General features: G+C 37.4%; 1 protein-coding gene across 2 annotated transcripts in view; it reads right to left on the bottom strand.

Annotated features, from left to right (window-relative positions):
* Window positions 1–24,062, bottom strand: part of CPLANE1 (ciliogenesis and planar polarity effector complex subunit 1) — a 126,187-nt gene that overhangs the window by 39,950 nt on the left and 62,175 nt on the right. Inside the window, exons 28-39 of one of the 2 annotated variants that reach the window (XM_047093370.1) lie at window positions 23,694–23,776; window positions 22,892–22,971; window positions 21,729–21,806; window positions 16,667–16,859; window positions 14,996–15,289; window positions 14,037–14,807; window positions 12,203–12,369; window positions 10,693–10,825; window positions 9,757–9,811; window positions 4,515–4,619; window positions 576–697; window positions 21–216 (exon numbers count right to left, since the gene is read on the bottom strand). In XM_047093370.1, the coding sequence (XP_046949326.1) occupies window positions 21–216; window positions 576–697; window positions 4,515–4,619; window positions 9,757–9,811; window positions 10,693–10,825; window positions 12,203–12,369; window positions 14,037–14,807; window positions 14,996–15,289; window positions 16,667–16,859; window positions 21,729–21,806; window positions 22,892–22,971; window positions 23,694–23,776 (2,277 nt within the window). The remainder of the gene's footprint in view (window positions 1–20; window positions 217–575; window positions 698–4,514; window positions 4,620–9,756; window positions 9,812–10,692; window positions 10,826–12,202; window positions 12,370–14,036; window positions 14,808–14,995; window positions 15,290–16,666; window positions 16,860–21,728; window positions 21,807–22,891; window positions 22,972–23,693; window positions 23,777–24,062) is intronic. The other variant, XM_047093378.1, reaches the window with a different exon arrangement.

The raw sequence follows: 24,062 nt of genomic DNA, 5'->3' as shown, positions 1-24,062 counted from the left end.
AGGCAAGAAAAAATTATTACCTTCACTCTTAAAACTGTGCAGGGGGACAGCATTTGTAACTGAAGCTGCCATATAATGTAACTCTGCAGAAGATGGGACTTCCACATGATCACTTTGCTGTCTGATAATATTATCATCTGAAGGCTCTTCTCTGACAGGAAATTCCTGTAGATCATCAGCTTTAATGTCAACAACATTTATGTAAGTGTGTCCAACCTGAACCAAAACACATAAAATCAAAGAGAGTTACATTGTTTTTACTCTATAGAGCCACTCTGAACCCTCCTCCCCTGTAAAAAAAAAAAAAAAAAAAAAAAAAAAAAAAAAAAAAGTTTAATCCTAAACAAGAGGAGCTTATATGAATTTAACTTAGGGAAAGCTGCAGGAAGTATGTGTTATGGTCTTAGCTTACAATACTTTGGGGCATAATTTCTAAATCTTAATTTTTTGATCTTTTCAACAAAGTAGCAGATGAGATTTTAGCCTCATTTCATCTATACAAATGAATAATGCAGATGACCATAATAAATTTTAGCACAAAGGTATTATTATAACCTCTGAACAAAGCACAATACCAAATTTAGTACCGGATCAGATGGTGAAGGTGACAAAGGTTTCTCTGATATTTCAGTGGAAAGTTTGAGATTTAAATATACATCTGGTGCCAACACTTCAGGAACATTCAAAGGCTCATGTTCTGAAAATTAAGAAAAGAATCATCAGGAATATTTAAAAAATCTACAAATAACTCCAAGTCATTAGCATTGTAACAAGTAAGCAACAAACAACGTAAAATATTTTTGTTAAAGATCTAAGTAGGGGGCACCTTGCTGGCTCAGTCAGTGGAGTACGTGGCTCCTGATCTCAGGGTGGTGAGTTTGGCCCCAGGTTGGATATAGAGATTACTTAAAAATAAAATCTTAAAAAAAAAAATCAAAGTAGAAGCTTCACAGGTATAAATAAATTTATTCTATCCTAAGGGCAATTTACTCTGGAGTAATTAATAATTAAATGCAGATTGATTAGTGCTTTTTTCATATGAATGATTCACAAGAATAATAAAGTGTCTAAGTAATGTCAAGAAAATGCTGTAATTTCCTATTTCCATTCCAGATATATTAAGTCATGGTTTTTTTTGGACTTCAAGAAAATCAGTTTAGGAAATTAACAATAACTAATTTGTTTTTTTATTCTCAACACTGTTTCTTATTATTTGTTTGTTTTAACAGCTTTATTGGGATATAATTCACATCCTTTAAAAGGGCACAATTCACAATTCAGTAGTTTCTAGTATATTCACAGAGGCCCTGGCTAAATTTTACCCCTTAAAATGTTTAACATTGAAATTTTACAAAAGTCACTAGCTTCTTTTCAAAAGTACAATAAAGAAGCCTGTCACAGTAGGTTAGCAAATGGTCTAACTCTGTGCCTTCTGTCGTAGGACTCTAATTTTACTTCCTAGGGACCCTGCAGCACAAGTAGGGGTGGGGCAAAGGGAGAGGGAGTGAGAAAATCTTAAGCAGACTCCCCACCTAGCACAGAGCCCGACCTGGGACTCATTCTCAGGATCATGAAATCATGACCTGAGCCGAAACCAAGAGTCAGACACTAAACCAACTGAGCCACCCAGGTGCCCCCTAGCATCTTATTTTTAACAGAACATTACTTTCAAAATTCCTATGTAAAATATAACTTCTCATTTTATTGAATACTAGAAACTTGGTACCAAGGCTTAAATTTAAACCATATGACAACCAAAAACCTAGAAAAAAGGAAAGTGAAAATACTTAAATTATCATTCTGTCTCTATGGATTCAATTGACTGATTTTATTCCTGTTTTTATGGATGGTGGCAACTCTTGTTTTGGCATCACAGAAACATAATCTTTAAGTAGCAAAGCTATTAGCAGAAAAAAAAAGAAAAAATCACACCTGATATGGAAGAAATGATTTGTTCATTTTTACAACATTCAGAAACAACTTCTTGAGAAGCAGCTTTTTTATCTTGTAGTCAATGAGGAGATTTGAAGTGAAAAGAAAAAAAAACAGAAAAAAATTAACAAACAAAAATTAAATACATGAACGCAGATTTTTAGATATCATGTATTAAAGGTAGTAGACAGCTTACGAATTTAGTTTTTAAAAATTAATGATAATTTCAGATTTTATTATTATTTACCCTGGGCCTGATACCTGCATGATAAGAGACTCCCAGCAAACAGGTTGCCAGCTTTAGAAGACTACATAGCAACAAACTACCTTCAAGGCTTTCGCAAAGGCTTTAACTTTTAAGAATGTTTCCCAAGTGTGTATTCACCATTTGCATCAAAAAACATCTTCTACATGCTCAACCTCATTCAGATAGAAAGAAAAACTAAATAGTAAGATGCATTTTCATGACCTGTCAGATGAGTAAAGATAAAAGAGCTAAATCAACATGACAAAAAAAAAAAAAAAGAAAAGAAAAGAAAAATCCCTCATATATGAGAAGATACTCACTGAGGCATTATTTATAGGAGAAAAATACTAGAAACCACCTAATACATTCAACAATAAAGAATTAGTTAGGGGCATCTGGGTGGCTCAGTTGGTTAAGCATCCAACTTTGGCTCAGGTCATGATCTCTCAGTCTGTGAGTTGGAGCTCTTGTGTCAGGCTCTATGCTGACAGCTCAGAGCCTGGAACCTGCTTCGGATTCTGTGTCTCCCTCTCTCTCTGCCCCTCCCCCACTCACAATCTCTGTCTCTCTCTCGCTCTCAAAAATAAATAAATATTAAAAAAAGTTTTAAAGAATTAGTTAAATATTTTATGACACAGCTGGAAGAAGGAATATGTTTACAAAGTACTTTTTCAAGACATAAATGTTTGGCATAAGCAGACATCAAAGTGAAAAGCAAAGGATCCAAAATATAGGTAACTTCTGTTATCCAAATCTAATCCATTCTAAAAAAATGTGCCGCATAGTCAAATATCAGGAAACTTTTTAAATGGGGGAGAAAAAGGTGTTCCAGCCTATCCAATACTGCCAAACATTAGTAAACACTTCTTAAACATTTAAATAACTATCCATCAAAGATTACTAAATATAAGGCATTTTGAACATCACTTCTTAACTAATGTTCATTTAATCCATTAGTTTGTGTGCAATATGCAATAATACTGACCATATCTGATAGAATACAGATGCTATACTGCAAACATATAGTATATGCTATAATGTAAGTAAATATATAGTATAATACAAATAAATACTATAAGTATATGCTACAGTGCATATACTATATACATATATATATATACACTATGTATGTTTGAACTATAATGTAGATAAATACTGAGTAATATATTAAAGAGACTGAGTAGAGACTGTCCAAAGGTATCTGGGTAAAAGACAAACACTGGGACCCACAAAGGGTTAAATTCTCAGGGAAGATAGTAATAATATTTGGAAGATGACAGTTCAGACACAGAGGGAGGACACCTGTACTATCTACTGTACCAAACTATGTAAAATGTGCAAAAGAAGACTGAAAGAAAAGTCGTCAAAATGTTACTTCTAAGTGGCATGATTACAGTTAATTTCATCCTCTACATAACTTGCTACATTATCTAAATATTCTATAAGGATCATATATTATTTTGAAACCATATCAATAAATATTATTTTATAACAACTTAAATTAGAGGTTTAAAAAAGCACTTGCAAGGTTCTGAACACAGTTAACAGCAACTGTTTCCTACATATCATAGAAAAGAACTGCGACAGCACAAAGGCCGGAGCACTTACACTAATGAGGAAGTTTGTCAGGCAAAATTCCAAATAATAGGTCCTTCAACTTTTCTTTCCTCTGTTCTTGGACATAGTTACATATGCCCTTCCCACAGCAAATCTAACCTAGTTCTCTTCCTGACTCAGCTTCACCAGCCACAGCCCCACGTCTCTCAGTCTTAGGCACGAAATCCCAGGGAAGGCAATTAATGGCGTAGAGAACCCAAATTCAAAACATTGTCTCTACTGATTTAGGATGTAGTCCACGGTATTTTGAACAAAAATTTCTATTGTGTATTACTTAAGTTACCATAAATTCAAGTGAAATTTTAAAGTTTAAAATTTGTCAGGGCGCCTGGGCAGCTCAGTCGGTTAAGCATCTGACTTCAGCTCAGGTCATGATCTCACAGTTTCATGAGTTGAGCCCTGCATTGGGCTCTGTGCTGACAGCTCAAAGCCTGGAGCCTGCTTCAGATTCTGTGCCCCTCTCTCACTCTGCGCCTCCCCTGCTCATGCTCTGTCTCTCTCTCTCTCTCTCTCTCAAGAATAAACATTAAAATATTTTTTTTAAGTTTAAAATTTGTAAAGTATACACCAGGGTTGAAGACAAGAACCTGGGATGAGTAACTACTATCACATCACTTAAAATTCACTTTAAATCATTGTTTTGAAGAAAAAAATCCAGACATATGCAATGTTGCAAAAAATATATGAATTTTAAAAATTAAAGTAAAATACATTTTACCTGGGTCTGTATTTGTACTTGCATCCTGACATTCTACAGCTTTCTTTCTTACACAGGCCATGAAATGCAATCCAGCTGAAGTTTTAATATCATTTTGTAGCATTTCTTAAACATAACAAAACATTGAAAGCAATCATTGAGAAGCCAACATATCCAAAAGCAGAGAACCTAACTCAAAGGAGGTGAGGTATGAGGTGCCCAGATGTTATCAAAATTGACTTTTTAAAAAAATTTTTAATGTTTATTTATTTTTGAGAGACAGAGCATGAGTGGGGAAGGAGGGGCAGAGAGAGACACACAGAATTCGAAGCAGGCTCCAGGCTCTGAGCTGTCACCACAGAGCCCAATGTGGGGCTCAAACTCATGAACTGAGAGATCATGACCTGAGCCAAAGTCTGAAGCTTAACTGACTGAGCCACCGAGGCGCCCCTAAAATGGACGTTTTGAATGAGGTGGTGCCTACGTTAACTCTCAAAGGCAGCTCAGTGAATTCAAAACCAAAACTGTGGAGGATTCTGTATGTCTAGTCTAGAAACCTAGATGTTCTTCTGGCTGATGAGGATCTAGTAGAAAATGTTATGCAAGAAAATGATATGGTCAGATTGATTTTCTAGAAAAACCACCCCAGCCAGTGTGTGGACCGTAGATTGGAGTGGATAAAAGTGAAGACAATCAGATAGATGAAGGTACTGCAATAGTTCAAATAAGAACCTCTAGCAATGGTGAGGAGTGGGGGCCAGAGGACACATTTACAAATTACAAAGGAGGTAAAGGGGCACCTGGGTGGCTCAGTCAGTTAAGCATCCAACTCTTGACCGCAGCTCAGGTCATGATCTCACAGTTTGTATATTTGAGCCCCAAATCGGGCTGTGTTCGGTCAGCTTGGGATTCTGTCTCCCTCTCTTTCTGCCCCTCCCCTGCTTGCTCTCTCTCTGTCTCTCTCTCAAAATAAATAAAAATAAACTTAAAAAGAAGGAAGTAAAATAGGGAAGACCTGCTCATTGACTGGATGAGAAGGCAAGGGAAGACGGAATTCAGATAGCCAATGTTTTGGGGTTGAGTGGGTAGTGACACAAATGAAGATGGAGAATTAGGAGAACAAACCAGTTGGTGGCGAGGGATAACAAGTTGAGACTGTATATGCTGCACTTGAGTTAATTCCCACCTAAGTGGAGAAGTTCAGCAGCAAGCAGAATCAAAATCCAAACTCTATTATGGGAATTTGGGTTTAGATGTGGATTTTCCTGGGAGATCATCCAGGAAGACAAAGTAGAATAAGAGATTATCAGTGTGTCTGGGTGGCTCAGTCAGTTAAGCCACCGACTTCAGCTCAGGTCATATCTCATAGCCTGTAAGTTCAAGCCCCAGGTCAGGCTCTGTGCTGATAGCTCGGAGCCTGGAGTGTGCTTCAGATTCTGTGTCTCCCTCTTTCTCTGCCCCTCCCCTGCTCACACTCTCTCTCTGTCTCTCAAAAATAAACATTAAAAAAAAATTAAGAAAAAAAAAGAATAAGAGATTATCAATTATGGCACATGGTAGTATAATAAACATACATATAGGGGCACCTGGGTGGCTCAGTTGGTTAAGCGTCCTGACTCTTGATATCAGCTCAGGTCTTGATCTCAGGGTCATGAGTTCAAGCCCCACATTAGGCTCCGTGCTAGGTGCGGAGCCCACTTAATACACACACACACACACACACACACACACACACACACACAGTCTTCATCCTTGGTTCTAAGCATGAAGTTCCTTAAGTCTTTGGAATTTCTTGAGTAATAGGAGTGTCTGTCGTTATATCTGAGTTTATGCTAATGAAGTGACTCGTTAGGCCCCTAGATAGCTTCAGGATAGGTGCTGGTCACTAAAGGGCCGAAGCACATGGTTAGAGGGTTAGAACTATAATCAACCCCACCACACCCCTACCTCTGGGGAGGGGAGAGCAGCTGGAGATGTAGTTCAATCACCAATGGTTAATGATGTAATCAATCATGCCTTTACAATGAAACTTCAATAAAAATCCTGAAACAATGAGGCTAAGGGGGCTTCTGGATTGATGAGCAAGGGGATGTGCTGGAAGAGTGGTATATCCAGGGAGGATATGAAAGCTCTGTGCCTTCAGTCCCCATACCTTCCTTTATGCATCTCTTCCATTTGGCTATTCCTGAATTGTATCCTTTATAATAAAACTGTAATCCTTAAGTAAAGCATTTCTCTAAGTTCCTGAATCACTGTAGCAAATTAGTAAACTTGGAGGGTGAGTCATGGCAATACCTGAATTTGTAGTTGCCTGGACAAAAATGCAGGTGTATAGGGACCCGTTTGTAGCTGATAGCTTGAATTGGTCTTTTGGGACTGAGCCACTAATCTGTCACATCTGTGTTAACTCTGGGTTATTGTCAGACTTGACGTGAATTATAGGACACCAGTTGGTGTCAGAGAAGTAGAGAATTATTGTTGTTTGAAATACACACAACACACATCCATGGGAATACCATGCAGTCATTAAAAATGGCATTGTAGAGGGGAGCCTGGGTGGTTCGGTAGGTTAAGCATCTAACTCTTGATTTTGGCTCAGGTCATGATCTCACAGTTCGTGAGATCAAGCCCCATGTCGGTTTCTTTGTTGACAGCACGGAGCCTATTTGGATTCTCTCTCTCCTCTCTTTCTGCTCTTCCCCTGCTTGCGTGCGCTTACTCTCTCTCAAAATAAGTAAACTTAAAATGATATTGTAGAATATCTAATATAAAAAACGTATATAAATAAAATGTATACATATGTATATATGTATTTACAGATATATATGAGTAAGGACATTCAAAAAATAAACCCTGGGGGAATATTAACACTGGCTATGTCTAAACAGAAAAATTATGAGACAGGCACCTGGGTGGCTCAGTCGGTTAAGTGTCTGACTTCAGCTCAGGTCATGATCTCAGTTTGTGGATTCAGGTCCCATATGGGGCTCTGTACTGACAGTGTGGAACCTGCTTGGGATCCTGTCTCTCTGTCTCTCCCCCTCTCTCTCTTTTTCTCTCTCTCAAATAAATAAACTTTTTAAAAATGTATGGGAGATTTGGGGGGGGTAGATTTTTTTTTTTTTTTTTTTTTATTTTTCCATAATCTCATTTTATTTATTTATTTATTTATTTATTTTTTTTTATGAAGTTTATTGACAAATTGGTTTCCATACAACACCCAGTGCTCATCCCAAAAGGTGCCCTCCTCAATACCCATCACCCACCCGCCCCTCCCTCCCACCCCCCATCAACCCTCAGTTTGTTCTCAGTTTTTAACAGTCTCTTATGCTTTGGCTCTCTCCCACTCTAACGTCTTTTTTTTTTTTTTCTCCCTTCCCCTCCCCCATGGGTTCCTGTTGAGTTTCTCAGGATCCACATAAGAGTGAAACCATATGGTATCTGTCTTTCTCTGTATGGCTTATTTCACTTAGCATCACACTCTCCAGTTCCATCCACGTTGCTACAAAAGGCCATATTTCATTTTTTCTCATTACCACGTAGTATTCCATTGTGTATATAAACCACAATTTCTTTATCCATTCATCAGTTGATGGACATTTAGGCTCTTTCCATAATTTGGCTATTGTTGAGAGTGCTGCTATGAACATTGGGGTACAAGTGCCCCTATGCATCAGTACTCCTGTATCCCTTGGGTAGATTCCTAGCAGTGCTATTGCTGGGTCATAGGGTAGGTCTATTTTTAATTTTCTGAGGAACCTCCACACTGTTTTCCAGAGCGGCTGCACCAATTTGCATTCTGGGGGGGGTAGATTTTAATGTTCTTCCTATTCCTATTTGTATTTTCTCAATTTTCTTCAGTGAACAAGTATTACCTTCACAAAGCCAAAAGAAAGAAAGAAAGAAAGAAAGAAAGAAAGAAAGAAAGAAAGAAAGAAAGAAAGAAAGAAAGAGAAAAAACCCAAACCACTGTTAAGAATGAAAAAGAAACTGGTTTTAAGACAAGTGAGTGGGAAAGAATGCTAAACGGATTAGCAAGCTAAGCAAGCAGGTCAGTTAGGAAAAAAAAAACTGCTTGGTTTAGGCACGCAGAAGCTTGACGCAGGGCAGTGATATCAACAAAGAAAGGGAGGACCACATCAAGGACTGAGTGAAGGAGTGGGACAACAAAGGTGAGGGGTAAACCAAGGGTGACTTTCAAGGTAAAAATCTTCACCGATCAAGTGAATGGTGACATCACTAATGGCAAGATGCCAGTTTAAAATTTGGACATGTTGGGGCGCCTGGGTGGCGCAGTCGGTTAAGCGTCCGACTTCAGCCAGGTCACGATCTCGCGGTCCGTGAGTTCGAGCCCCGCGTCAGGCTCCGGGCTGATGGCTCGGAGCCTGGAGCCTGTTTCCGATTCTATGTCTCCCTCTCTCTCTGCCCCTCCCCCGTTCATGCTCTGTCTCTCTCTGTCCCAAAAATAAATAAACATTGAAAAAAAAAAAAAATTTAAAAATAAAATTTGGACATGTTAAGTTTAAGGTGAAAGTAGAAAAGAAAGATGAGGGAGGGTAGATGTGTCTTTGAGTATCATTTGAGTGTAGCTGAAGTCCTGAGAGTGACCGTTTGTATGTATGAAAATTACTAAGGAGAAAGCCCTGGGGAATACATGCATTTGGTGGCAAGAAGTAAACTGACCAACTAAAGAAAGAAGAGAATTTACTATCTTCTAAGCAAGTACTCTTTTCTGAACTGATTCCTTAATTTAATGTGCATGTATTTTCTATGAGGAATTCGACAGGCATGTTCTTCCATAATTTCCTTTTAGGCCTTATATATCAGTATCTTATTTGAGATTCTAATTAATTGCACTGCTATACGGTAGAGATCAGCAAGTTTTTTCTGTAAAGGGCAAGATAATAAATATTTCGGCTTTGCATTCTACGTGGCTCCTCTTGCAACAAGTGAACCTTGCTGCAGTGCAAAATCTGTCACAATGTGTAAATAAATAGGCATGGCTGTGTTTCAATAAAACTTGATTTACAAAACAGGCATGGTCTGGATCTGGCCTGTGGGCCATAGTTTGTCAACCACTGCTCTACCGGATAACACATCAAAACACAACGCGCACACACACATACACACACACACACACACACACACACTCAATCTTGTCAAAGATAAACTGAAAATAATTGTCTCATTTTTATACATATAATTCTAGAAAGCTGATTTTAACTTTGAACTGAGATACTACATTAATCATGCTTATACATACCAAAAGGAATGTCAAAATCATCCAAAGGCTGGGAACCACCATGTTCTTGTTGCTCCTAAATGAATCCCCAAATGATCAATCTTGTAACTCAAAGACATTCATTATTTGGGGGGCAGTGGGGGTGGGGGGAAGCAAACATTCAATAGCTAAGAGAATTGTTGAATTTTTAGGTATAGATTTGAAACCTATCCTAGAAATATTTATTTACTCTATCAAAGTAACTCTACGAAGGAGTTCACAAAACTCACAAGTCAAACAATAAAAAAGAACATTACTAATTTAATGCAGTTACTAAACTGCAATGTTCTCTACTGCAGAGCAGTTTTAACACTCAAATAGTAACCCACCGTATCAAAACTGCTCAGGAAGTCAACATTCTTACTAAGTGCCTCCCCACATGCTCTTGAGGACTTAGTGAAGTGTGCTTTTAAAAAATCCTTATAAACAAAACTGTTCATGTTTATTTAATTTGTTGCAAAAATAAGTAAACAGTCATCAAAGTTAGAAGGAATGTTTGAAAAGATCTGACTTAAATATATAGGTTACATAACAAACCTATGTGTGGGAAATGCTGGAGGCATCTAAAAGAGATTAAACTGTATTAGGAGCAACCCAAAGAACATATATGGTATGCATTAAGAGATCAGAGAAAAAAGCAAGGAGTGATTAAATATAAGAAAGTCACACCGGCAGATGCTGTACACTATAGTTTTTGATTTACCACCAACTTGCTTTTCACATTTGCAACTGTATGTCCACTGTTCCATGAAGGGATGCAGCAAGGTTTATGTATCTGCTTCACATCTTAAATGATGTTAAGATTCTCCTAGTCACAATCAGAAGCTTTGGCAATCAGAAGACTAGATAAACCACAGAGACATTCCAAACTCTGTGTACATGCAAAGCAGGGAAGAATGTATAGCAGTTTTTCTGTACCTTGGATTTCATAACTATTTCTGAATCATTATCATTAACAATGGAACTCTCTGGTTGGAAAGCCACACTTGGTTTTCTCCTTAGCTTCTCTGATATTTTTTCTTGCAGCTCTTTCTCAGCTCGTCGTCTTTGTCTGTTAAATAGCATAAAATATGTTTTTACTGTTTTAGTAGTATCAGTTTTTTACTTATATCATGCTATACAGGGAGACAGTTATCAAAATTATGTCAATAAATTATTTTCAATGGTATATAATTAAATTAGCAGGATACTCTGCTAGAACACAAGCAAATATAAGCAAATGTCAGGGACACACGAAAGCTGTTTCTAGTTCCTCAACTACTGAACTTTTTCTGGAATCTCAGGTCAGAGTCATACCTTTTAGGTAATTTTCAAACTCTCTTTTCTGCAGACTCTAAGCTGACCTCAGAAGCCCTATGGGATACCTCCACTGACCCTTTTGAAGAAGTTAAGCACACTTAAGTGACCTTGAAATCCCAGCAAGGAGGAAAGAAGGCCCAAAAAAGTCAAGAAGAAGACTTACTTTGAAGAGGGAATACCTGAAAAAGATGGAAGGAAGGAACTATTTCTGGAAAAAGGGCACTGGTATCAGATTTTAGGGTCTGATAAATGTGAAATTTTAAAAATATTTTCTGGACTCAATACACAATACACAATGTGTAAAAAATCCTTATAAACAAAACTGTTCATGTTTATTTAATAACCTACCAGTCAATACATTTTTGAATACCCATTATGAATAAAACATTATAAATGTTCTTTATTAGAAGTCATAGCCTTGCTTTTTTACATGCATGTTTCTTAGTGTCCTGAAACAAGTCACATCACTTACCCCCCTGCTCCTTATGTAAGAATCTGGAGGATATGGTAAGATGAATAACAATATTACTTCAGTGTATTAGATAGTACATGGAATATTGCATGAGACGCCAAATGTTTATCCTACAAAATAAAACTGCTCATAATGTTACAGAAAAATGTAAAAGAATCTTCTGGCCTAAGAAATCCAGTAAGGGGGCGCCTGGGTGGCTCAGTCAGTTAAGCCTCTGACTTCAGCTCAGGTCATGATCTCGTGGTTTGTGAGTTCGAGCTCCGTGTCGGGCTCTGTGCTGACAGCTCAGAGCCTGGAGCCTGCTTCAGATTCTGTGTCTCCCTCTCCCTCTGCCCCTCCCCTGCTCACACTCTGACTCTATCTTTCAATAATAAATAAACGTTAAAAACATTAAAAAAAAAAAAAGAAAGAAATCCAGTAAGGAATTCCTTAATAAAATGGAAAAAATAACAGTATTTATCTGTCACAATATAGGAATTTTCCTCATCACAAGACGTGTTCAAATGCATGACACTTGATATGAAAATAGAATATTCAATTGTGTACAGGCTAGGAGGTTGAACCGGATAACTTTCACTTTTCTAACTATATTTTTTCAACTAATAATAAATTTGCAGATAAGTGATAGTCTCAAATAAAATTCCACTTAAAACTTGCCTTTTTTTACTGTCCTTTCCTTGTCTCGCTTCAGATGGTTCTATTTTGACCTTTAGAAGCCGAAGGTGTCCAAAATCGCCTTGTTCAAATAAATTAGGTGCTAGTTTCTCTTGGCTTTGTTTGAATGCAGTGAGGTTCTCAAGGGGAATAAGTTGTGGGTTTTTGTACTATAAGAAATAAAGCATAATAATTTAAAGTTATAAACCTCAATTATGTAATACATTAAAAATTTTTGAGAAAAACCTTTGTTTAAATTAAAATGTGAGAGACAAAACATGTCAAAGATAACAAATTGATTTGGACTTGTAAAACGAGTAACTAGAGCTTAAAGAATAAATAAGTTTAGAGTGTTAGAAATTCCAGCTGGGTCCTCCTACTTCAGAAGCTAAGCTGGAAGTCCTCACCTTCTTAATTTCTATTCTATGTTAAAAATCTTATAAATAAAATACATAATGTCTATCATTTGACTTAAAATTCTTTGGAACAGGGAGGATACAGACAAGTAGAGGTTATGGATGGGATAGATTAACAGTGTGTTGACAAATATTGATGTCAGATGATAGAACTTGGTTCATTATACTGTTCTAATAAAAAAAAATTCTTTAAATCCCCCTCAAAATGTCTACTTTTCTGTACCTTTAATCCTTTTTGTTCATAATATGTTCAGAAAAAAAGGCGGCATGATAAGTACTTCTAAAGAGTGACCATTTCTTTTCCCAGTACTCTTCAAATCTTAAAATTAAAAGTGTACTAGAGAATTTCAATTACCTTCCTACGACAGTACTACTGACTTAAAAAATTAGAGCGTAGGGGCGCCTGGGTGGCGCAGTCGGTTAAGCGTCCGACTTCAGCCAGGTCACGATCTCGCGGTCCGTGAGTTCGAGCCCTGCGTCGGGCTCTGGGCTGATGGCTCAGAGCCTGGAGCCTGTTTCCGATCCTGTGTCTCCCTCTCTCTCTGCCCCTCCCCCGTTCATGCTCTGTCTCTCTCTGTCCCAAAAATAAATAAACGTTGAAAAAAAAATTTTTAAAATTAGAGCGTAAACAATTTGAATTTCATAAACTAAAGCTTACAACTTTAAAGGGGATTTTGTGGGTTTATAAACATTCAACCTCTTAACTACTTTAAAAATACACCATTATGTACAACTACTTACAGACCTGGGTCTATTTAACAATTTTAAACTGTAACAGATTTGAAGGCAATCATATCACAATTACTAGGAATGTTAAATAATATATGTGTGCACACTTGTACGTGTGCTCTCCCTTTCTCTACACACACACACACACACACACACACACACACCTTTACCCATATGAACAAGAATACCGATCATTTTATTTTACTTATTTCTTGTCTGAGAAGAAATACCTATGAAAAAGTCTGACAAATTCTAGTATTGGTATACAAGACAGATCCAAAAGCTTTAAAATACCTAATTACCATTTTAAACTGGATTTTTATGTTATTTCCAATAACAGAAGCATTAGTTTTATTTAAAAAATTTTAGAAGCATTATTTTTAAAAAAGAAATGTGGAAAGCCATAAGAGACTCTTCAATACAGAGAACAAACTGAGGTGTTGGGTGGGGGGATGGGCTAAATGGACAAGGGGCATTAAGGACACTTGTTGGGATGAGCACTGGGTGTCACATGTAAGTGATGAATCACTAAATTCTACTCCTGAAATCATTACTACACTATATGTTAACTTGGATTTAAATAAAATTTAAAAATTCAAAAAAAAAAAAGGAATGTAGTGTAATTGCACGTATAGGATTTATGGTATGAAAAATGCAGGACTGCTTTTGCATCACTCTGCCACAATCATTACCGTATTTTCCGGGGATAGGCATGAATGAAGTAATGAAAGCCTTGGGTATTTTCTTTCTTCTGCTACAGTTCTCATAGGTATTGAGGGAATTGTTACTGATGCTGTTGAGGCAGAGGAAAATATATAAGGAGGCTTAAGTTGCAGGTGCAATAATGGAAGTCCGAAGGAATTCTGAGGCCATATTTCAAGGGACTCTGGCTTAACATCAAGTAGTTTTTCTGGTTTTATAAACACTGAAGAGTCCTGTTGAGATGTCAAATTTTCATGTCCAGCACACTGATCCACATTCACATGCTTAGGGATTTCTGTAATTACAGATTCTGCCCATTTCTTCTGCTCCATTGCTTTTTTTGTGGCTTCAGTATTATACTGGCTCAAATTCAGATGGGGCACTGAAGTCATGTGCATTGCTTTCCGTAGCAATGGAGGCTGGAAGGAATCAGATAATCCCCAAGCCTCTCTGGGCTGTGGCGGGGGCCTGAAGGGAACTTGTGGGGCTCTTCCTGTATGGAAAGAAAGGGGCTTAAATTCATGCTTAGGCTGAAACTGAAGCAAAGGAAAACCATCACCAGGCCTGAAGGTTTTTGCAGCTGGGATTAGTCTAGGTGTGTTCAGAATGGCACAAGATGGGGACAAAAGGTAGAGGGCAGTACTTCCAGCAGGAGCTGAAGACAGTGCAGGAGTTGGTAAGCTTTGAGATGCTGGAGTTAATCCTGTATTCTGAGGTGGGCCTTCTGACTCACATAAAGGAATACTCCCACGTGGTATATTCTAGAAGAGAAAAAAAGCTATTATGTAAGTTTAGAATATATTACAAACGTCTTATTTTGTTAATGATGTTCAAAGTGTTTTGAAGGGGGTGGAATGTAATAAGTGCTAAAAAGTTATTTGCTCAAATCACAAAAAGCCAACAACTGAGCTACTAGAACCATTTTTAATGATATTTTTAAATGTATTACCTGCACATTTCCATTACTATTTTGATCATCCTGCACAATTCCTTTATGGCAGTGTGGACTCTTCTCACCAGGCTCTCTGGTATACTCTCCCATGGACTGTGGCTTAATAAAAGATTTCTCCTTAAAATTTCTACTGGTGTCATCAACATCACTACTCCCTCTTGTGGGGTTTGATACTTGGCTTCCCACCAAACGAACAGGCTGAGACTGCTGTAGAAGTTGATGTATATCTGGGAGGTTGGCAAAGGATGATCCTACTATTTGCATTAGGCTCATGAAGTTGATCTGTTGCAGCTAGAATAAAATAAAATTTAAACATTTTAAAATATAATGAAAAGAATCCAAAGAATCAACAACAATCATCTGAGTATTTCACAACAGTCATACTTTTAGTGTTTGTTTGTTTGTTTATTTTTGAGAGATAGAATCAGAGCATGAGCAGGACAGGGGCAGAAAAAGATGGAGACACAGAATCTAAAGCAGGCTCCAGGCTCTGAGCTGTCAGCACAGAGTATGACATGGGGCTCAAACTCACAGAGTTGTGAGATCATGACCTGAGCCAAAGTCGGCTAAGCTGGCTGAGCCACACCCAAGCACTCCCACAACAGTCATACTTTTGTCTTACTATCTGTCAGACCCATGAATGCTGAGCAGGAAGCAAAGCTGGGAGAGATTCTTTTTAAAGGAAGAAAAGAATAGCTCCCCGCTTTCAAGAAGCTGTCAACTGGAAATATAAAATCATAATGAGACTTGGGACTATCAATAAAGCAGTTTACATAAACATCCCGGGGACCATAAAGTAGTGATCTGATGGGATGAAATGAGGATAATTAAAGAAGTCCTAAAATGAGTGTGTTGTGACCAGGTTTTCAGTAGGAAAAAAAAGCAAAGATTAGCAAACAGGTGAAGAATGAAGAATTCCATAGAAAGGCTGACTAGGTGAAAGGCAAAGGCATGCACCAGTGGTTGATAAACTCTGCTGCACATTAGAATCACCTGAGAAGCATTTAAAAATCCCCACGGCCATGCCACACCACACAGCAATAAAATCAGGTTATCTGGGGATTAGTATTTTTTAAGATGACAAGGTGATTTCAGGATGCAGAAAAGCCTAGGAACCACTAGCACAAACACTGGCTTAAATGGCAAGGGAAATTAATAGCAGCTATAACGAGGACAGGTGAGTGTGTTAGTTCTCAAACTTTAGCATGATTCAGAATCACCTAGGGGACTTAAAGCACTCTTTGCTGAGCCCCATCCCAGAGCTTCTGATTTCAACAGGTCTGGAATGGGGGCCTGAGAATTTGTATTTCTAACATCGAAGTGATGCTAATGCTCCTGATCCAGGGACCACACTCTGGGAACCACTGGACCCGTGAGAGTATGATGGGAAAAGAGGGAAGGTAAAAACTGGCTGTGGGTCCTTCAAGCCCAATAGAAGAATTTGTACTTAATGAAACACACCAGTAGGGAAACACCACAGGTTAAAAAAATACAGGTTCCCTCCAATTATTAAAAAATAATACAGGAGCACTGAGCGCCCAAGCAGAGAAACCCTGCAACTTAATTTCAACTTGTCCGTTTCTAGTTTCTAAAAGTTTGTTCATATTTCAAACCCTTACATATGTATCACACATGTCGATTTACTTATTTATATGGATATGTACTTACCTGAACTAATTTAAACATTTCATCTTGGAGCATCTGCCTCACAGAATCTGAAGAATCTGGTAATTGAGCCCTGGGTTCATTTCTCTGGGTCTGCTGTGGTGTTGGCATAGGTGTTTGTGAAGACACAGTGACGCCATTTGATATGAAAGGTGGAACTGAGGAAGACAGATCTTTAAATGCAGAGATCTGGCCACTGTGTAAATAAAAAACAAAATCAAGAAAAAAACGAATTAGTTCTCTACAGTCTGAATATTTTGATCACCTTTTCTTTCTACTTTAAGGCTTTCTGGAAGTTTTCAGGAAATTTAAACCCTAACGCCTATCACTGTGTACTCTTCAGCCACCAGACACATTTGTCATCAGCACAGTGACTCGTATGAATGCTGTTTTATTAAGGGAGATATAATGTCTAGTCAGCCACAGTCCCTTCCCTATGGTGTTACAATCCAGGAAAGTTCACACATTTATTAGTTTCCTGGTCCCTGCATGCATCTGAGTTTGAGACCTGTGCAATTATTCTGATTAGCTATACCAGAAATATTTTTTGTCACTAAATTTAATGATCCAGAATGGAATTAAAACTAGAGAAAATATGGGTTACAAAAATTGCTTAATTCTAAGATGAGTAGAGCAAACTCCTCTTTATCATCATTAAATGTGAAACGACAGTATTATAAACATTTCATTTCCAAACAAATCCCAAAGTTTATAATTAAATGCTAACAAAAAAATGCTTACTTAGGAATAAAAGTTAAAGATCAAAATAAATTTTTGGTTGTTTTTAATAAAATATGTGGGGATGATTCCTTAAATACAGCAGGTACTCAAATGTTTTCTAAGGAAACTGATTTCATAAACTAAGGGAGCAGGCCTATTATATCCAAATAAATTGACCATGTCTCTAAAAAGAAAAGAATATATTAAGTTGCATTTAGATTATTTGGGTGCACATTCATTCCCTGTCAGCAATAATATTTGTCTTTTATCAAACGTAATACTAATAAGCTCAATAACAAAACTTTACTTGGAAAATTCATGAAAAACAGGCATTACGACTGACTTGCTTTTTTTTTTTTTTTTAATTTTTTTTCAATGTTTTTATTTATTTTTGGGACAGAGAGAGACAGAGCATGAACGGGGGAGGTGCAGAGAGAGAGGGAGACACAGAATCGGAAACAGGCTCCAGGCTCCGAGCCATCAGCCCCGAGCCTGACGCGGGGCTCGAACTCACGGACCACGAGATCGTGACCTGGCTGAAGTCGGACGCTTAACCGACTGCGCCACCCAGGCGCCCCTGACTTGCTTTTTTTAAGACAACTTTACTGGCCTTTGTTTCCAAAAAGTAGCAAAGAGATAAATTCTAGTAACAGCGAAGTTTTCTAAAGTAAGGCTATGCTATGTTACCCCATTCAGCAAGATTTCTAAGCACTAAATACTGCAGTCTCTGTAAAAGAAATTTAAAAGACAGAACTGAATGAATCTGTTCTATGAGAGAATTAAAAGCATTTCATACACTATTAGAAATCTGTTAGAGGATGAACATAGGCAACTTTAAGTAATGTATCCACTACAGTTAACCTTTCAACAAGGGGGTAGGAGCAACAACCCCTGTGCAGTTGAAAATCCACATATAACTTGACTCCTTAGAAACATTACTAATAGCCTACTACTGTTGACCAGAAACCCTGCCAATTACATAAATGGTCAATTAACACATACTTTGTATGTTATATGTATTGCATACTATATTCTTACAATAAAGTAAGCTAGAGAAAAGACAATGTTATTAAGAAAATCATAATTCTTGGTGCAATTGTGAATTGGATCAGTTTCTTTATTTGTCTTTCTGTTGCTTCATTATTAGTGTTTAAGAATGCAACTGATTTCTGTACATTAACTTTGTATCCTGCGACTTTGCTCAATTCATGTATCAGTTCTAGCAGACTTTTGGTGGAGTCTATCGGGTTTTCCATGTATAGTATCATCTCATCTGCAAAAAGTGAAAGCTTAACTTCATCTTTGCCAATTTTGATGCCTTTGATTTCCTTTTGTTGTCTGATTGCTGATGCTAGAACCTCCAACACTACGTTAAACAACAGCGGTGAGAGCGGGCATCCCTGTCGTGTTCCTGATCTCAGGGAGAAAGCTCTCAGTTTTTCCCCACTGAGGATGGTATTAGCTGTGGGCTTTTCATAAATGGCTTTTATGATGTTTAAGTATGTTCCTTCTATCCCGACTTTCTCGAGGGTTTTTATTAAGAAAGGATGCTGAATTTTGTCAAATGCTTTTTCTGCATCGATTGACAGGATCATATGGTTCTTATCTTTTCTTTTATTAATGTGATGTATCACATTGACTGATTTGTGAATGTGGAACCAGCCCTGCAGCCCAGGAATGAATCCCACTTGACCATGGTGAATAATTCTTTTTATATGCTGTCGAATTAGATTTGCTAGTATTGTATTGAGAATTTTTGCATCCATCTTCATCAGGGATATTGGCCTGTAGTTCTCTTTTTTTGCTGGGTCTCTGTCTGATTTAGGAATCAAAGTAATGCTGACTTCATAGAATGAGTCTGGAAGTTTTCCTTCCCTTTCTATTTTTTGGAACAGCTTGAGAAGGATACGTATTGTCTCTGCTTTCAATGTCTGGTAGAATTCCCCAGGGAAGCCATCTGGTCCTGGACTCTTATCTGTTGGGAGATTTTTGATAACTGATTCAATTTCTTCACTGATTATGGGTCTGCCCAAGATGTAAAAGATCTGTATGCTGAAAACTATACAAAGCTGATGAAGGAAATTGAAGAAGATACAAAGTAATGGAAAAACATTCTGTGTTCATGGATTGGAAGAATATCGTTAAAATGTCAATACTACCCAAAGCTATCTACACACTCAATGCAATCTCAATCAAAATTGCACCAGCATTCTTCTCAAAGCTAGAACAAGCAATCCTAAAATTTGTATGGAACCACAAAAGACCCCAAATAGCCAAAGCAGGAGGCATCACAATCCCAGACTTTAGCCTCTACTACAAAGCTGTAATCATCAAGACAGCATGGTATTGGCACAAAAACAGACACATAGACCAAGGGAATAGAATAGAGACTCCAGAATTGGAACCACAAGTATGGCCAACTAATCTTTGACAAAGCAGGAAAGAATATCCAATGGAAAAAAGACCGTCTCTTTGACAAATGGTGCTGGGAGAACTGGACAGCAACATGCAGAAGAATGAAACTGGGCCACTTTCTTACACCATTCATAAAAATAAACTCAAAATGGATGAAAGACCTAAATGTAAGACAGGAAGCCATCAAAATCCTTGAGGAGAAAGCAGGCAAAAACCTCTTTGACCTTGGCCGCAGCAACTTCTTACCCAACACATCTCCAGAGGCAAGGGAATTAAAAGCAAAAATGAATTATTGAGACCTCATGAAGATAAAAAGCTTCTGCACTTCAAAGGAAACAATCAACAAAACTAAAAGGCAACCAATGGAATGGGAAAAGATATTTGCAAATGACATATCGGATAAAGGGCTAGTATCCAAAATCTATAAAGAACTCACCAAACTCCACACCCGAAAAACAAACAATCCAGTGAAGAAATGGGCAGAAAACATGAATAGACACTTCTCTAAAGAAGACATCCAGATGGCCAACAGGCACATGAGAAGATGCTCAATGTCACTCCTCATCAGGGAAATACAAATCAAAACCACACTGAGATACCACCTCACACCAGTCAGAGTGGCTAAAATGAACAAACCAGGAAACTATAGATGCTGGATGTGGAGAAACAGGAACTCTCTTGCACTGCTGGTGGGAATGCAAACTGGTGCAGCCGCTCTAGAAAACAGTATGGAGGTTCCTCAAAAAATTAAAAATAGACCTACCCTACGACCCAGCAATTGCACTGCTAGGAATTTACCCAAGGGACACAGGAGTGTTGATGCATAGGGGCACTCGTACCCCAATGTTTATAACAGCACTCTCAACAATAGCCAAATTATGGAAAGAGCCTAAATGTCCATCAACTGATGAATGGATAAAGAAATTGTGGTTTATATACACAATGGAATACTACTTGGCAATGAGAACGAATGAAATATGGCCTTTTGTAGCAACGTGGATGGAACTGGAGAGTGTTATGCTAAGTGAAATAAGTCATACGGAGAAAGACAGATACTGCATGTTTTCACTCTTATGTGGATCCTGAGAAACTTAATAGAAGACCATGGGGGAGGGGAAGGAAAAAAAATAAGTTAGAGAGGGAGAGTGGGAGAGATCCAAACCATAAGAGACTCTTAAAAACTGAAAATAAACTGAGGATTGATGGGGGGGTGGGAGGGTGGGTGATGGGCATTGAGGAGGGCACCTGTTGGGATGAGCACTGGGTGTTGTATGGAAACCAATTTGACAACAAATTTCATATCAAAAAAATCATAAGAAAAATAAATTTATAGTACTGTACTATATTCATCAAAAAAATTTTGCGTGTAATGTGACTTGAGTGACTCAAACCCATATTGTCCAAGGGTTAATTGTACCTTTTTTTCCAGAAAAGATTGTTCTAGAATAGTTCTTGTATATCTTTGAAACACAACTGTTAGAGGAAAATCTTTTTTTTTTTTAAGGTTTTATACGTTTATTTATTATTGAAAGGCAGAGAGAGACAGAGCGTGAGCAGGGGAGAGGCAGAGGGAGAGAGAGAGGGAGACACAGAATCTGAATCAGGCTCCAGTCTCTGAGCTGTCAGCACAGAGCCCGACGCGGGGCTCGAACTCACAAACCACGAGATCATGACCTGAGCCGAAATCACGCTTAACCAACTGAGGCACCCAGGCACCCCTAGAGGAAAATCTTTCAATAATAAACTTAAAGGTGTCAGAAATGTATACCTACATTCCTCTTTCAATGCTTCGTGTTGCTTTCATTTTACTGTTTTTAGTCAAAACATTTAGTAATTATTTCAAAATAGCACAGTAGGCATTGTTTCATTCTCTTATCTATTTGTAAAACATGATTGTATCAAAAGGGTATAAGTATACAGAAATTCTTACCTAGAAATTTCTGAACGTGTATCTACACAAAATGAATAAGTAGTGGTGTGTTCAGGATTTGAAAAGGTTTCGATCATACTATAATTAAAGATTAGTAATTGATTAGGAAGATATTCTTCACATTTTCTAAGGTACAGGTGATCTAATGCTCAGCCATCTAAGAGTCTAAATATTCTCTAACTCTCTATAATGCTTAGCTCATAATTACAGTCTGTTTACATTTGTCTCCATAGCAATTAGTAACAGATTCAAATAAAAAGCAAAGAATATGTCAGGATAGCTGAACATATAATTTGAACACTGTTGACTGCCCAGGAGAAATAGAAGAGTCTGAAATGAGGCAAAATGAGGTTAGCTGGGACCTCAAATTCTACCTCTGGCAGAGGCAGACGTTTTGCTCAGAAACACTCCTAAGCCCCTAACACATTTGGAAACTGTAAAGACTAGTTTTTTATTAGTAGAAATATCTATATTACTTGTAAAGGCACATCACATTTAATATATCTTTTTGGCTGTCCACAGAAATGAACAAAATTTGAATATTGAGAAGAGAAAGAAAATCTAATCATGTTGCCTCTCTTACCCAAGGTAGTTCTAAAATTCTAAAACTTCAAAAATTCTAAAAATTAAGAAATGTTCCACCTGCAACAGGTAAAAATTGCTTTTAGCTCTCCTTGAAGCAATTATATGCTAGCCAGCAGAATAGCCCTATAGTGTGAGGTAATCATACCACAACAGTAAACAATTATACACACATATTGATTCATAATGGTTCTTCATTTGATCCAACAAAAATGGAACCAGTATGACAAGGCGTTTCCCTAATTAGCAGCTGAACAAACTCTGGTCTATTTACAGCTATATTTTACTTTAATAAAGCTAATCATGATGGGAGAACAAAAGCCACTTTAGATATCATTTATTTCATTCTACCAAGATTTAGAAGTCTGTAACATCTACTAAAGATCAGAATTTACCATTGCTATAAATTGAAGTTAAATTTCACTAGGAACACAATATCACCATAAAATATATATTGCAAATTAGGAGAAAAATAACCTCTTCATCAAATGAATCCCAGATGAATCCTTAAGAGCAATGAGCCTCTTTTACTGAGGTAAACAAGACAGTAATAATCACTTCCTTACTTTCTTCCCCCTTACCCTTTCTGTGCAGTTGATTTTTTCTCCATACATGTCTCCAATGGTTCTTCCCTTGGACACTGAACCTCTCCTGTGGAATGCTGTTAAAATTAATAGTACCCAAAAAAAAAAGAGGTCAAATAAATAGGTATTACTCTCTTAGGTGTCTGGAGTTTCACATTAGCCACTTGGCCCGGAGTAACAACAGTCTAAAAGCAAGCGAGAAATCACACATTAAAATGAACTGCCAATGCTGCTCTGATCAGATTTTTAACATGTGAACTGCCTTTGGCCCATCACCCTGAGCCACTGAGCACAGTAAAGTACAAAGACAAATAATGCCAGTGCAAATTATTTACACTACACTTACAAATACACTGTAAATTACATACACCCATCGCTACATGATTAATAAGTACATTTGGAAAACTAAGCATTTTTAAAGGAAATTTTTCAATAATTAGAAATGTCTGTGTTCCACCTGGAAATGCAGTGCACTGAGTTTTGAGAAAACAAAGAATACATAAAAGTGATATAAGTGCAAAGACTGCATATTACAGCTGAATTGTACATTTTGAATATACAACACTTCCATTATTCTTAATTAATTTGCTAAGCAGTTTATGAAATAAAATTTTCATTGCCTGAAATTATTAGACATCTTATGAATGACAGGATTTCAGTGAAAGAAAAATGCTGCATGCCTGGTGATTCTCTACAACCCACAATGTACTTTTAAAAAGACAGTAGCCTTGGTTGGATGCATTAAACAAAAACACATAAGTATAATTTAAATAACATTATCCACTATTTATTGACTTACTTCTTCTAAAGGCTGCGGTAAAGTCTGCATATAAATGGCAATATGGGAACTTTCAAGATTTCCAATAGGCTCTTTGGTAACTTCTATAGGGAAATAAGGAGGAAGAGAAAAGGGACCATTTGAAAAAAACCAGTTTACTTTTTAGAAGGTTCAGAAATATTACAGGAAACATGTATAATGGCAGAAATATTTTCTAACCCCCTTATAAAATGTTCTTTAAAAACACATGGAGACAACCTCTCTTCAAGTGAATCCCAGATGAGCCTTGAAACACCTCAGATAAGCATACTTAACGCCATGCTAAAGCTCTGAGAGTTTCTGTTTTAATAAAGACTGCCAAGGAAAGGCTCATAGAATTGGTTCACAAAA

The sequence above is a fragment of the Lynx rufus genome, unplaced genomic scaffold (genome assembly GCF_022079265.1).
Source record: "Lynx rufus isolate CCGP_SWC_20201006 ecotype Redwood Valley unplaced genomic scaffold, mLynRuf1.p SCAF_1, whole genome shotgun sequence".
Classification (NCBI taxonomy): domain Eukaryota; kingdom Metazoa; phylum Chordata; class Mammalia; order Carnivora; family Felidae; genus Lynx; species Lynx rufus.
This window is presented reverse-complemented; position numbering and strand designations above follow the sequence as displayed.